This window comes from Bombina bombina, chromosome 1 (genome assembly GCF_027579735.1).
Source record: "Bombina bombina isolate aBomBom1 chromosome 1, aBomBom1.pri, whole genome shotgun sequence".
Lineage (NCBI taxonomy): Eukaryota > Metazoa > Chordata > Amphibia > Anura > Bombinatoridae > Bombina > Bombina bombina.
Window position 1 is genome coordinate 397,840,531 of NC_069499.1, and position 14,772 is coordinate 397,855,302.

The 14,772-nt window shown below is 35.1% G+C and overlaps 1 protein-coding gene across 1 annotated transcript in view; it reads right to left on the reverse strand.

Moving 5' to 3' along the window:
* NEB (nebulin) overlaps nucleotides 1–14,772 on the reverse strand; it is a 262,192-nt gene that overhangs the window by 130,000 nt on the left and 117,420 nt on the right. Inside the window, 19 exon segments of the mRNA XM_053698301.1 lie at nucleotides 407–520; nucleotides 614–721; nucleotides 2,732–2,836; nucleotides 5,765–5,869; nucleotides 5,961–6,065; nucleotides 6,224–6,417; nucleotides 6,420–6,534; nucleotides 7,263–7,370; nucleotides 7,704–7,808; nucleotides 8,120–8,218; nucleotides 8,337–8,441; nucleotides 9,007–9,113; nucleotides 9,116–9,193; nucleotides 9,196–9,248; nucleotides 9,250–9,314; nucleotides 10,057–10,161; nucleotides 11,635–11,730; nucleotides 11,815–11,927; nucleotides 11,930–12,017. Of these exon segments, the coding sequence (XP_053554276.1) occupies nucleotides 407–520; nucleotides 614–721; nucleotides 2,732–2,836; nucleotides 5,765–5,869; nucleotides 5,961–6,065; nucleotides 6,224–6,417; nucleotides 6,420–6,534; nucleotides 7,263–7,370; nucleotides 7,704–7,808; nucleotides 8,120–8,218; nucleotides 8,337–8,441; nucleotides 9,007–9,113; nucleotides 9,116–9,193; nucleotides 9,196–9,248; nucleotides 9,250–9,314; nucleotides 10,057–10,161; nucleotides 11,635–11,730; nucleotides 11,815–11,927; nucleotides 11,930–12,017 (1,968 nt within the window).

The following is a 14,772-nucleotide window of genomic DNA, read 5'->3' on the forward strand; positions in this document are numbered from 1 at the left end:
AAGCTTTCTAAAGGTGATACAATGTAAAATTAAGGCAGTTTTAAAAAGTGTAGTAAAGAAAATTATCATAAATGTTAATATATAAATAAGTAATTATTATATCAACTAAATTGATGCTGTAATCTTTTGCTGATTTCTCGAATATGACAAAGAAAATCTTGTCAAATATCTTGTCAGATATGTCTAGCATTATTTAATACCAACCATGGGAAAGATCAAACTCCTGTTATCACTTGTGACTAATGGAAACAAGTATAACATTTTCCTTGAAAATCCATATTGATTTATGTTGGAACATGATATGGCCCCATATTTGCTACCCCCTATTTGCTAGGACTCTCCCAGTTCTTTCCAACGTTGCTACCCAGGGCCGTGCAGACCACAAAGTAAAACAAAAGAACTTTACCATACTCCTCATCTTCTGGAAACCTAAAGAGTGGACAACACTTGGGAAGTCAGTAATCATTGTTCCAGCTAGATAGTGACCCTTCTCCTTTTCATGGGCTTCCTTGTATTTCAGCTGTGGAATAGAGATATTTATTAGTATCTGATAAACTTGATTCCAAACCTTGAAAGCTTTTTTAATAAGAATAATTAAAAAGACTATACTTACGTCACTTGTAACAAGTTTAGCATGCTTAGCACCAACAAGAGGCAAGTAATCTGGTGGCAGCTGGTATCCCAGTGCTTTCATGGTATCCCATGAGTCTTTGTATGATTTCTGGAAATATAAAACATTATTTAATTAGTGAGTCAAGTACTGTGTATGGAAGATGTTAAAAACCACTTAGGATCTTTGATAATTTGCAAATCGAGCTAATATGTATAACTAGAAAATATAGAATAAAGTTTGCAACTTAAAATAAAACATTAAAATAGTCTGCATATGGTTTGTAACATAAAAAAAACTACTACATATCAAATGTTTCCCATCTAGCTATAAATTAACTACACTTTAATGTATTTTTCCAAATATACTTATATGGATTTAAGTTCTTGTAACAGGCATTTCTTATTTAAAAAATCATACCAAATGTTTGCTTAACAAGATATAATTAACTCCACATTGACATGTTTTCCATATATACTTATTTCAAGTGGTGTAACAGGCAATTTTAAAAAAAAAATTGAGCTACTAGCAACAGCGCAAGGGTTAAACTGATGATTCAGGTCACCCATGGATTTTACAGCCCCTAGATAATGATGTTATGCAGAATCAAGGAATCATTTTCTCTTAAAGGGCCAATAAAGTCAAAATTAAAGTTTAATGATTCAGATGAAGCATGCAATTTAAAAAATATGCCAATTTACTTCCATTATCAAAACTTGCATATCTTTTATATGCAAACTTTCTGAGGCTACTGAGAATGTGCAAAAGTGCACAATATTTATGCGTATATGCATTTTGTGATTGACTGATAGCTGTCACATAGGGATGTCGTGAATTGTTCGCCGGCGAATAGTTCCCGGCTAACATAGCATGTTCGCGTTTGCCGCGGCGGGCGAACATATGTTCGATCCGCCCCCTATTCGTCATCATTGAGTAATACTTTGAACCTGTACCTCACAGTCAGCAGGCACATTCCAGCCAATCAGCAGCAGACCATCCCTCCCAGACCCTCCTACCTCCTGGACAGCATCCATTTTAGATTCATTCGGAAGCTGCATTGTTAGTGAGAGGAGGGACAGTGTAGCTGCTGCTGATTTAGTAGGGAAATCTATAGCTAGGCTAGTGTATTCAGTGTCCACTACAGTCCTGAAGGACTCATCTGATCTCTGCTGTAAGGACAGCACCCCAAAAAGCCCTTTTTATGGCTGCTTTTTTTTTTTTTCCTGTGTAATCTAATTGCAGTTGCTTGCCTGCCAGCGTGTGTGTCAGGCTCACAGCGTATACTGTGCCCACTTGCCCAGTGCCACCACTCATATCTGGTGTAACAGTAGTGTAGATTTTAAAAAAACAACACTTTTTTGACTGTGTTAAATAATAGCAGTCAGTTTCCTTCACACCTGTGCGTTTAAGTGCCTGCCTGCCAGGGCACAGTGTCACCCCAGTGCAACTCATATCTGGTGTAACAGTAGTGTACATACCTGATGTTTTAAAGCACGTTATTCCAAACAATTTAGGAATGTTAGGTGATTTATGCCCTTTATGGATTAAAACCAGACTCTGCATCAACTATGTAATTTTCCATGGGAGTTTTGCCATGGATCCCCCTCTGGCATGCCACAGTCCAGGTGTTAGTACCCTTGAAACAACTTTTCCATCACTATTGTGGCCAGAAAGAGTCCCTGTGGGTTTTAAAATTCACCTGCCTATTGAAGTCTATGGCGGTTCGCCCGGTTCGCCCGTTCGCGAACAGTTGTGGAAGTTCGCGTCCACCGTTCGCGAACGCAAAATTTTAGGTTCGCGACATCACTACTGTCACATGATACAGGGGGATGGAAAATATTATACTGCTCATTTCAAATTCAAAGTAAGTGATATTGCATTGTCTTTGTATTGTGCATTAGTTAATTAAGCAGTTATAATGTATTTAATGGTCCTTTAATGCTCAAAGATGTGTAATGACACCACTTGTGCACTTTCATTTTCGTCTCATTGTATTAAATCATTGTATTAAATCAATAAAGTCCATAGATATGTAAAAATAATTCAAGCAAACAAAAGTTGTCCCAAAGCAATTATGGTGCTCCCTAAATGAAAATAAATGTTACATTTTTTGGATCTCACCTCACTAGCAAGTTTGGACATCTCTCTGGAGTGAGTGATTTGAGGAGTTTCTGCAGAACCAATGTACTGGCCTTTCTCCATATTGAATGTTTCTTTGTATTTCAGCTAAAAAAGAAATAAAGTCACATATAAAATGATATGGCTATGATACACAGTGATACAAAACAAAAGAACAGGGTTTACTTCAATGTGATTTTCCCTACTTATGAATGGGAGATAAACACTATGGGTTTCATTTATTAAGCAGTGGATGTTGCATCCTATCACCATTGTTTTAGGTCCACCTGAAATATAAGTGAAGAAGCAGCGGTCATAAGACCGCTGCTCCTTAACGTCTCCATCACGTTTAAGGTGGCGTATTGAAATCATCCGGATCCGATACAATTGGGATGATTGACGACCCTGCTAGTGGCCGATTGGCCACCGATGAACAGGGGGAGGCATTGCACAAGCATTCGCCATTTAGTGAGGTCGAATCATCTACCCCCATTTATCAAAATCAGCTTGTCATTTTCAGTTACAATATAGGTGATATACTTAATATAGAATATCTTTTTGAAAAAAGTAACTTTATTTATTAAAAAAAACACCACACAGCTTATTAAAGCATCATATAGATTGTTTCTGAACAACAAGCATTTGTGTTTTTTATTAAAATCTATAAATAAAATTCAGTATGTGTAATATATATTCTGTAACATGACAGATCTAAAAATTGAATTCAATGTTTAAATTATGTTAAATATACAGTATATCCCTCTTAGAACTAGCTGATAAAGGGCTAGATTACGAGTGGCGCGCTAACAGTTATGAACAAGCGAAAAGGGCTTTATCGAGAGTGTTTGCACATCAGGTTTTTTACTCGTATTACAAGTTGAAAGTAAACATGATCGCTTAAGCGCAATTGAAGTTAACATGCGTCGGTAGCGCTACTCAGAGCTCTGGTTAACTGTTTTGAGAAACAAAAAACTGTCATAAAACACATCAAAAATACATTACAGAGTACTGTTACACTCATGATAACACTATCTGATAAAAATAATTAAAAATAATGTGTGTGTGTGTGTATATGTTCATATGAATTTATGTATTTATATGTGTATATATGTACTTACAGACCTATATACACATATAGACATAAATATAAGTGCTTTGGAGCCCTATGCAGTTATTCATATTTAATAAACTGATATACTGTGTATTTACCGTAAATATTTCACACACCAATGTTCAGCACATAGCAGAATAAGTTTTATGTATTTATAAATAGATATTCCTATATATCTGTATGTGTATATATACCTATATACAATCATGTGTGTATATATATATATATATATATATTATATATATATATATATATATATATTATACCAAAATACCATGAGATATATATGGAAAAATGTATTTATGAAAAAATAGAACATATTCTTCTATGTGAAGAACATTGGAGTGTGAAACATTCATATTTTCACATCGGGCTAGCGCACTTGAGACTATGGAATCGGGTTTGCGCTCAAGTAGGGGTTTTCCCCCCACTTGTTTTACTCCATTCTTTGGGGAAATAGGGTATCACGTGTGCAATATTCTAACTTCTGCTTTTTACACACATCGGGTTAGTGTGCAAGCGAAAACAGTTTACTTATACTTGTAATATGAGCTTAACCCGACGTGCAAAAAGCTTACTTCTAGAAGAGTTAACGCTTGAGTGGGAGCATTAAATAACGTTCCACTTCTAATCTATCCCCAAAGTCAGGGAAATTTAAGAAATGTTTAACATGCATTTCATGTTCGTTTCGTTATTAATTTAAAGTGAAAGTAAACCCTAGCATTTGTGAAACACTAGGATTGACTGTTGAAACATATAACATACTTTAGGCAGAAAGCTCCTTTATTTGTTTCAAGCTATCGCCGCTCTGAGCTGCTAAGGCAGCCTACGGCAGATCGCTGCTTTACTAAGAGGTGATGTTTCCACCTCTTAGCAAATAGCATGCGTGAAATCCGGCTCCCAAGGGCGCCAAGCCGGATTTACTGCACGGCTATTGGCTAAGAGGTGAAAACATCACCTCTTAGTAAAGCAGCGATCTGCCGTAGGCTGCCTTAGCAGCTCAGAGCGGCGATTACTTGAAACAAATAAAGCAGCTTTCTGCATGAAGTATGTTTTACTTCATGAATTAAAGTCCCCTTTATTTGTTTCAATAGTCAATCCTAGTGGTTCACAAACGCTAGGGTTGACTTTCACTTTAAACAGCATTATTTAAAAAGCAATTTCTTGGCTTGTGAATAGACTAGATAACAGGAGTCAGGTTTGCTCATGCCCAGAACTGACAGAGTAAAAACTCTTATCACACTGGAGTAAAGACTACACTGAGAATTTCTAACTGCTAATTTTTCAAGAAATCAAGTAAATTATTTATTTGCAGTTTTTTTTACACAATCTGTTCCTTTTTATGTTTACTTTAATTTAACATATTTGTCTTTACCAAAGGAGCACTGTTTAATATCCTTTTAAATGCCTTTTTATGCCAATTGAAATGCAATGTAGCCAAAACCTCAGGTATTTTCTTTATAGCCAAGTGGGGTAAATGCACAACAAACTGTAAAAACTGTTTTTTTCCAAGTTTTTTTTTTTTTTTGGTGTGTGTGTGTGTGTGTGTTTGTGTGTGTGTGTGTGTGTGTGTGTTTGTGTGTTTGTGTGTGTGTGGGCGGACGGGGTTCCACAGACTACACTAATAGCTAAATATATGAACCCAACGAGAAAGATGGTGCCTAATCAATTAATTTTTGATGACAAGCTTTTCTAGCAATATTAATTAACCACATGCTATTAGCAAATTCACATAACTTTGTGTAATTTTATAACATTCTTAAATGTTCAAACTATTTAATTTGCAATTACAAAAGATTATTATTTTAGCTGTGAACATTGTTTAAAATGTAATATGAGCTATACTTTTTTTTAATGAAACCAGGGAACATTTGTAGAAACATTTATAACATTTAAAACAAAAACAATAATTGAAAATAACTCACATCACTTTGGTTGATGTTATTGAGCTTGGCAAGTTCAATTTCTGGTGTATCCACAACATGAGAAAATTTGGCAAAATTGTCCCATGCATCTTTCTTGTAGGCTCTCTGCAAAGAGAATTCAAGTTAAAAAGTTAATGTTAAATTCACGGACCATTCCTCATACAAGATAGAAAACATTATACTTATATGCACTTACTTCATTCATTAGTTCCTGAGCTTTCTTTACTTTCTGGTGTTCTACAGAGTCAAGAGGAATCCATCCACAGCCGCGAATCCATTCCAGATCAGATTTGTAGATGCTCTAAGGCAGTAAATGGAAATGTTAAGTTTTCTTAATGGACAAAAGACACATTTATTTTATTGAATAATTAAAAAATATGATTACTGGAAAAAAATGCTGAAAAGAAATATATTTAAAAGAAAACATGAACCATATATACTAAAAGCATTGCTACTTACATCACTCTGTAAGTCATAAGCTTTTCTAGCTTGTATGCAGTCATTCTGATCAGGATGGCAAGTCCATTGGTGCAAATAGTGGCGATAATCAATTTCACTAGCCAGACTTTGGCCTTGTTTTGCAGCTTCAATTGATACCATATCAGGGGGAATGTTAATCTTTGACTTATTTGTTTGATACCCTTTTTGGTACTCCTATCGTTTATGATGAGGTTGGCATGCTTGAACCAACGGAGTTTAGGGTCATCATTTAATGATGGGAGTCCAAGATAGTGTCCTTTGTGTTTGATGTATTCGGCTTTGTACTTCAGCTAAAGGGAAGATAAAAATGAAAAGGTCAATAACTGTTTCGTGGTAATCACATTATTAAAATCTATTTATTATAAAAATACAGTTTTTTTTGATTGTTGTTATCAAATAAACTTTAACTCAGTATAACACCATAGATTAAATTGGTAAACCATTGGTACAAAAGGATATTTAACACAAGATATGATTGTCATTTCATTCATTATTATAATAAGATGTTTATGATCAGATATGTTTGCAAATATAATATGACTGCTAATGTTTGGCTTTTGGTTTAGGTTGCTTATTATACTTTAAAAACCCTGTATTCTCTACTAATATGTTTTTATAACTTTTCTGGAAGGTTTCTGTTTTTCTAGTATCCATGAATTAAATATAGATCAGTTACCATTCAATGTTAACCTTTGAACCCTTGTTTTGTAATTTGCTAATACATTCCTCATGAACTGTTAATTTCTTTAACACATTTGATGTTTTTTACTTTCCTGATGCAGATAGTTATTCAAATACAACAAAACACCGAATATCTTATACATTTAACAACATTTATATTTCCTACCGTTAAAAAAGGAAAGCTCAATTGTTGTCTTATGTTTTGTGATTTGATGTTTTGCAGAGGAAACAATGTCACAAGCTGCATGTCTATGTGGAACTACTCCAATTAAATTGATTTTGTTGCCCATGTAAAAGTTATTCTACAATATAAGATTTTAAACATAAAACATCATACCTCACTTTGGACAATACCACTCTTCTTGGCATGTGAAATTTGTACAGCATCCTGGGGCAGCAGATAACCAGTGGCTTTTATCTTATCCCAGCCTTCAGTGTAAAGTTTCTGAAACAGTATAAATACAACGTAATCAGTCAGAGAAAACATAGGTCCTCAAAATGTAAAAGTTCAAAACTAGTTACTATTCAAAAAAGGATCAAATATCTATTTATAGTTAGTGAAGTACAGGATGCAGGGTAGTGTATACTAGTGATTATTAGATTATGGGGTTCACTAGGGTTGTGTTAACGTAGGATGATGTTCATATAGGTATGTTCCAGTCACATATGGTTAGGGTTACCAATGCCCATTGCTCTCAATAAACCCATATATCTTTAAGTGGATCAATGTATATAGGTACTACAATCCATCACAGCAAACAAATACAATAATACTTACATTATTAACATTTTTAGCTGCCTCACGAGCTGTTATTAGCAGAGGAGTATCATTTACAGTTGTGTAATGTGTCTTTATGTTGTTCCATGCTTCATGGTATTTAATCTGGAAAACAAGCAGTATGCGTTAGATATTCAGTTTTTTATATACATTAAACTTTATTTTTATTTAATATATAAGATGTTTATGGGTGCTTGATTAACATACTAGTTTCAAAATTATTAAAACTAGACCGTTTCCACTTGGATAGCACACATTTTACCTTACAGTGCAAAGGAAAAAAATACATTTATGGATAATGGTGTTTGGCTTCATACAGGATATTCAACAATAAGATAAAAAAAGATAAAGTACTGCACAAATTGATATCCTCTGAGCACTACATTGCACACAAAACAACAGATAACTGTACTTACATCACTCAAGATATCGGCGCCTTGCTTGGCTGAAACGTAATCCACCCGGTCAGTGACTGGAGTGAAACTTAGTGTGTTGGGTTTAGTTCTATATTTCCTCTGTAAAAGCAAATAAGAAAGTATTTCTTATCAACATATCAACATCTTTTTAAACAAGTGGCATAAGTCATCTGAATCAAATCACAGTTGGTATAATAAAAAAAAGTATAAAATGTACCTCACTCAAGATGTCTTGGGCATATTTAACCTTATTTACATCATATGAATCAGTTGGAATCCATCCAACGCCACGAAGCCATTCCAAGTCAGATTTGTAAAGTGCCTGAAAATATTAAGAAAATAAAATACCTTACTTTAGTAAAAAAAAAAAAAGTAATCTAAAATTCTATGTGATTGTGTACACAGGCAGGCAATAATTAATATTATCTTATGTAATGTGTATGATTAAGTGAGTTTGTGTGAGGCAGAAAAAAAAATCTGCAACACGCTTCTTTTCCAATGTAACTAGCAACGAAGAAGATTTTTTTTTTATAACTTTATTATTAATAATTACTGAAATCATTTGTTTAAATAACCAAGTGATAAGATTAAATTATCAGAAATATAAACTTAACAATACTGTGATATTATTTTATTACTTTGTCTACAAATATCATCATGAGGTCAGATTTTTCTATTGCAATTTCTCCATTGTTTTGACTGATTGGCTTACCCATTTTATTATACTATTTCTTCACATTATCTTACTATAGACAATGATAATTTTTATGATTTAGCATATTTTATTTATTTAAGTGTTCTTTTTAAAGATTGTAGATAAGACAGTTGTAGAAATACTGGCCACTGAAAAATATAAACTGAATATACTAAAATTTTCATAAACTTACATCACTTTGTAGATCATAAGCTTTCCTAGCCTGGATGACGTCATTCTGGTCTGGAAGGCAAGTCCATTGGTGCAGATGATGACGATAATCAATATCGCTGACAAAGTCTGGCACTGCTTGGCTGATACTATGGACACCATATCTACTGGCAGGTTCAACTTAGTCTTTGACTTTTCAAAGGCCATTTATAATCCAAGTTACTGGGAAGTTTAGAGGCACGTAAGCACCAGGCTATTTTGTTATTCTTTAGCTGAAGGAGTTCCAATGTAGTGACCTTTCTGCTTCTCATGTGCTATTTTGTATTTATACTGAAAAGAAGAAGACACATTAAAAATACTTTTTTTGTCTGGGACCCCTCAGAAATAGATGGAATCTCTTATAGCCTCTACTAACCCCTGTTCACAAAAAAATATAATCTTTTTCCCTAGGACGTGTGTAAATTATTCCTAAACTATTTTATCTCCCACGTTTGTATTATTCTATATTGGTGACCTTGCGTTCATTGCTTAGTTTAGTCATCCCTCTACTAATATACTGTTAAAAATATTTTCCTAAATCAATTAATACAACCTATACAGCCAAAGTATATAACTAAACAAATCTTGCTCTGTACCAATTTAGCTGTACCAATAATTAAAGGAATTTATCCATTCCTTAAATGGTTAATGAATAAACTAGTTTACTAAACTACACAAAGTAATATACTTAATCACTGCAGTAAATACTACCACATAAATTTTGTTTGGAAATTAATCATTTCCATATATCTCTCTGTTTGTTTTCTATATACTCCATGTACAGTACTGTGGAATTCATTAGAATTATAAACAAAGTTTGTTAAAATAATATCTATCTATCTAATTATATCTGTTATCTATCTATCTATCTATCTATCTATCTATCTATCTGTCTATCTATCTATCTATCTATCTATCTATCTGTCTGTCTGTCTGTCTGTATCTATCTTCTATCTATCTATTATCTATCTATCTATCTATCTATCTATCTATCTATCATGCAAACTATTTTGCCATAGAATGTCATACTTACATCACTTGCAATATCTCTAGAGGCTCTGGCTGATTTGATAGGAATAGCATCAGCTCTGAGGTCACAATTCATTTTGATTTTATCCCATCCCTCTTGGTAGAGTTTCTGAAATAAAAAAAAATACATCAATAAAAAAAATCTAAATTATAACAGTAATGTTTGAAAACACCATACAGCTTAGCGGTATTATAAAATTAACAAATTCCATCAATACTAATGATAATCTCTTCTTTAGGAGAATTACAATTTTAAAACATGTAAAAAACTTGCTTGGCTAGATTGGACAAATTTAATCTCCAAGGAGTTAATATGATGGGTAACATCATGTTTGGTTGCAGATACATTTTAAAACAATGTAATTAAAAAAAATATATTAACTATGAACTAAACCAACACAACGACTACTGAATCAGTATTGATTTTCTGGCAGTTCTCATTCCTTGATCTAACAGCTCTAGATATATTTCCTGGATTAGGTTTCTGCTTGTTGAGTCCAGTTTGAGGCTCTACGTTTCTTTATAATACAGTGAACACCAAAGCATACATAGGATAGATTCCCAAACTAGAGCTATCATTGTCACTGCATCTAGGTTCTGTTAACAACACAAGTTCTATGGGAAAAGTGTAGCCATATCAATACTCTGCTTCATCTTCTACTTAACCTGGACTCAACATTAGGATGTTAAGTCAACCATAGTTATTGCCCAAGACTCAGATCTTGAGACCATGGGTCTGTATATATGAAATTCTATTTCAGTCCGTGGGTTTCATTCCAGTACAGAACTATTAATATTATATAATTTTAAAAGTAAAGCATATGTAAAAACTTTGTATTGATTAATATAATTGTGATTAAAATATAAACTACAAATTCATACAAGTCTATAAGTGTCTTATTATATTTCTTCCAAAATACATATTTTCATTACAATAATATATCAAGGGAAACAAGCTCAGTTGGAATGAACATGTTGTTCTAGACTCTTTTTTTAGCCCAACTGTGCTTTTCCTGTCGTCTAAGAGCCAATATTCAAAAGCTTGCTGGTATGGAGAGAAATCATGCAAAATCTTGGGATTTTGTTTAGTCCTTATATTGTAATGAAGGAGTCTCTCCTTCACATCAAGAACCCTACATAGTGAGATATTTCACATCAAGAACCCTGCATAGTGAGATAAAATATCTTTCAAATTAAAATTTGTGTTTCTAAAAATTTAAGGGACCTTTCCATATGGCGAGACGTCTCAGAAGAGCTTTTGAATAACAGGCGCTAAGTTTAAGAGATGTATATAGCTCACCTTGCATATAATCTTAGAAACAGTTTGCTTCTGCTTTAAGAAAGTTATTATTATTAGTATTATTATTTTTGTTTATTTGTATAACGCCACAAAATTCTGTAGCTCAGTCACATGTCTTCATTCAAACATCACATACACATAATGTACTCTATACTCTAAAAGGTTAAAAGCAACACAAAAATTCTGTCTATAAATATTCAAAAACAATTTAGAGGCAAAATGTGAAACAGCAGCACTATTTTTACTTGCATACAGATTATTAGAATGTATTTGTTTACTTACATTGCTGATATTGATGGCATTAGCTCTTGATAGCATAATTTCAGGAGTGTCAGGCATGACATGGCTTGTCTTGCTCCAAGCTTCCTTATATTTGCTCTTTAAAAAAATAAATAAATATTACAATAAGTAACATTGACTTTAATATGATATCTCATGGTTTATCTTAAAAGTGATTCATACCAAACTAATCTGGTCAGCATTGGTTTTAGCCAACACAATAGATGGCAGGTCGACGATGCTGGTGAATTTCAGAGAGGTGGCAGGCTGACGGTACAAACGTTCATTTAAGAGTCTTGAGCATTCTTCACTTTCTTTACTTCCACTGAGTCATTGGGCAGCCATCCACATCCACGAATCCATTCTAGATCTGACTTGTAAATTGCCTGTGTAGGACAAAAAAAATAGACAGATTCATGTTTTAATCATATCAATAGAAGTCACATATCACATCATTTTTTTTTAATAGAGAATATTGGTCCACTAAAACAAGTATCCTGTAGTACTTTATTATTCGTCTTTGTATTAGTAATAGTGATGCCTCTCTATTGTAAATGAAAATATTCTAGGACACTGCTGGGAGACCCCCCAACCACCTGAAATGAAGAAACGACTAGTTTAATTGTGATATTGTTGTTGGGAGACGTGTCTGTCCTACAAACTAAAAAATGTTTTGTAGTCTACAGGAAGATGGATTAGATCCATTAAGTAAACACAACAGTGGTGTATTTAGTCTATGTTCTGCCAAAGGCACTGGAAAGTCTGCTGTCCCACAAATTACCTCCACGTCCAACATTTTTAGTTTACATTTGGCACATATATTTCCTACAACTGCAAGCAAGGGATGCCTGGAAGGGTCCTGTACCCCCACTATATCACCAGGGATTGTTGATTTGTAAAATAAAAACTAAATTTATGCTTTACCTGATAAATTCCTTTCTTTCCGGATATGGTGAGTCCACAGCTTGAGTAATTACTGTTGGGAATATCACTCCTGGCCCAGGATGAGGCAAAGAGCACCCCAGTTAAACTGCTAAGTATCACTCCCTTACCCACAACCCCCAGTCATTCGACCAAAGGGAAATAGAGAAAAAGGAGTAACACAAGGTGTAGAGGTGCTTGAGGTTATAGTCAAAAGATCAACTGTCTTAAAATAAAGGGTGGGGCCGTGGACTCAATATATCTGGAAATAAATACATTTATTAGGTAAGCATACATTTTTGTTTTCTTTCCTAAGATATGGTGAGTCCACGGCTTGAGTAATTACTGTTGGGAACCAATACCCAAGCTAGAGGACACAGATAAATAGGGAGGGACAAGACAGGCAGTCCTAAAACAGAAGGCACCACTGCTTGAAGAACCTTTCTCCAAAAAGAAGCCTCAGTCGAGGCAAAAGTATCAAATTTGGAAAATTTGGAAAAAGTATGTAGAGAAGACCAAGTTACAGCCTTGCAAGTTTGTTCCACAGAAGCTTAATTTATGAAAGCCCAAGAAGAGGAAACAGCTCTTGTGGAATGAGCTGCAATTCTCTCAGGAGGCTGCTGTCCAGCAGTCTCATAAGCCAAACAAATTATACTTCATAACCAAAAAGAAAGAGTAGTAGCAGTAGCTTTCTGACCTTTACGTTTCCCTGAGAAACAGACAAAGAGGGCAGGACTGGCGAAAATCCTTAGTCACCTGTAAGTAGAATTTAAGAGCATGTACAACATCCAAATTGTGTAACAAACGTTCTTTGGAAGAAGAAGGATTAGGACACAGAGAGGGAACAATCTCCTGATTGATATTTCTATTAGAAACAACCTTAGGAAAGAAACATAACTTAGTACGAAGAACCGCCTTATCGACATGAAAAATAAGATAAGGAGAATCACAATGCAGAGCTGAGAGTTCCGAGACTCTTTGAGCAGAAGAGATAGCACTAAGAATCAAAACCTTCCAAGATAACAACTTAATGTCTATGGAATGCAATGGCTCAAACGGAGCCAGCTGTAAAACTTTAAGAACAAGGTTAAGGCTCCAAGGAGGAGCAACAGACTTAAAGACAGGCCTGATTTTGACCAAGGCCTGACAAAAAGATTGCACATCTGGCACATCCTCCAAACGTTTATGTAGTAAAATTGATAAAGCAGAAATCTGACCCTTCAGGGTATTGGGTGACAATCCCTTCTCCAGGCCTTCCTGAAGAATAGATAAAATTCTAGGAATTCTAATTCTACTCCAAGAGTAGCCATTGGATTCACACCAATATAGATATTTATGCCATATCTTATGGTAAATCTTTCTAGTAACAGACTTGCGAGCCTGAATCATGGTCTCAATGACCGATGCTTAGACAGAATTAAGCATTCAATCTCCAAACAGTCAGCTTCAGAGAGATGAGATTTGGATGATGGAAGGGATCCTTAATCAGGAGGTTCTTCCTCAGAGGTAGTCTCCAAGGTGGGAGAGATGACATCTCCACTAGGTCTGCAAACCAGATCCTGCGAGGCCACCCAGGGGCTATTAGAATCACCAACGCCCTCTCCTGTTTGATACGAGCAATGACTCATGGAAGGAAAGCAAATGGAGGAAACAGGTATGCAAAGCTGAAAACCCAAGGAACCGCCAGAGCATCTATCAGAATGGCCTGCAGATCTCTTGACTTTGAACCGTACCTTGGAAGCTTGTCGTTCTGATGGGACGCCAACAGATCTAACTCCGGCACCCCCCATTTGAGGACTACGCTGGAAAACACCTCCGGATGGATTGCCCTCTCCGCGGAATGAAAAGTATGTCTGCTCAGAAAATCCACTTCCCAGTTGTCGACTCCTGGAATGTGGATGGCAGATAGACAGCAATTGTAGGTCTCTGCCCACTGAAGAATCCGAGTAACCTCCTTCATGGCTAAGGAACTCCAATTTCCTCCCTGGTGATTGATGTAAGCCACAGAGGTTATGTTGTCTGACTGGAACCTGATAAACTGGGCTGAGGACAACTGAGGCCAAGCCAATAGAGCATTTTAAATCACCCTCAACTCCAAGATGTTAATGGGAAGAGCAGACTCCTCCCAAGTCCAAAGGCCCTGAGCTTTTAACGAGTTCCAGACTGCTCCCAGCCCAGCAGGCTGGCGTCCATGGTCACGATCACCCAGGAATGTCTCCG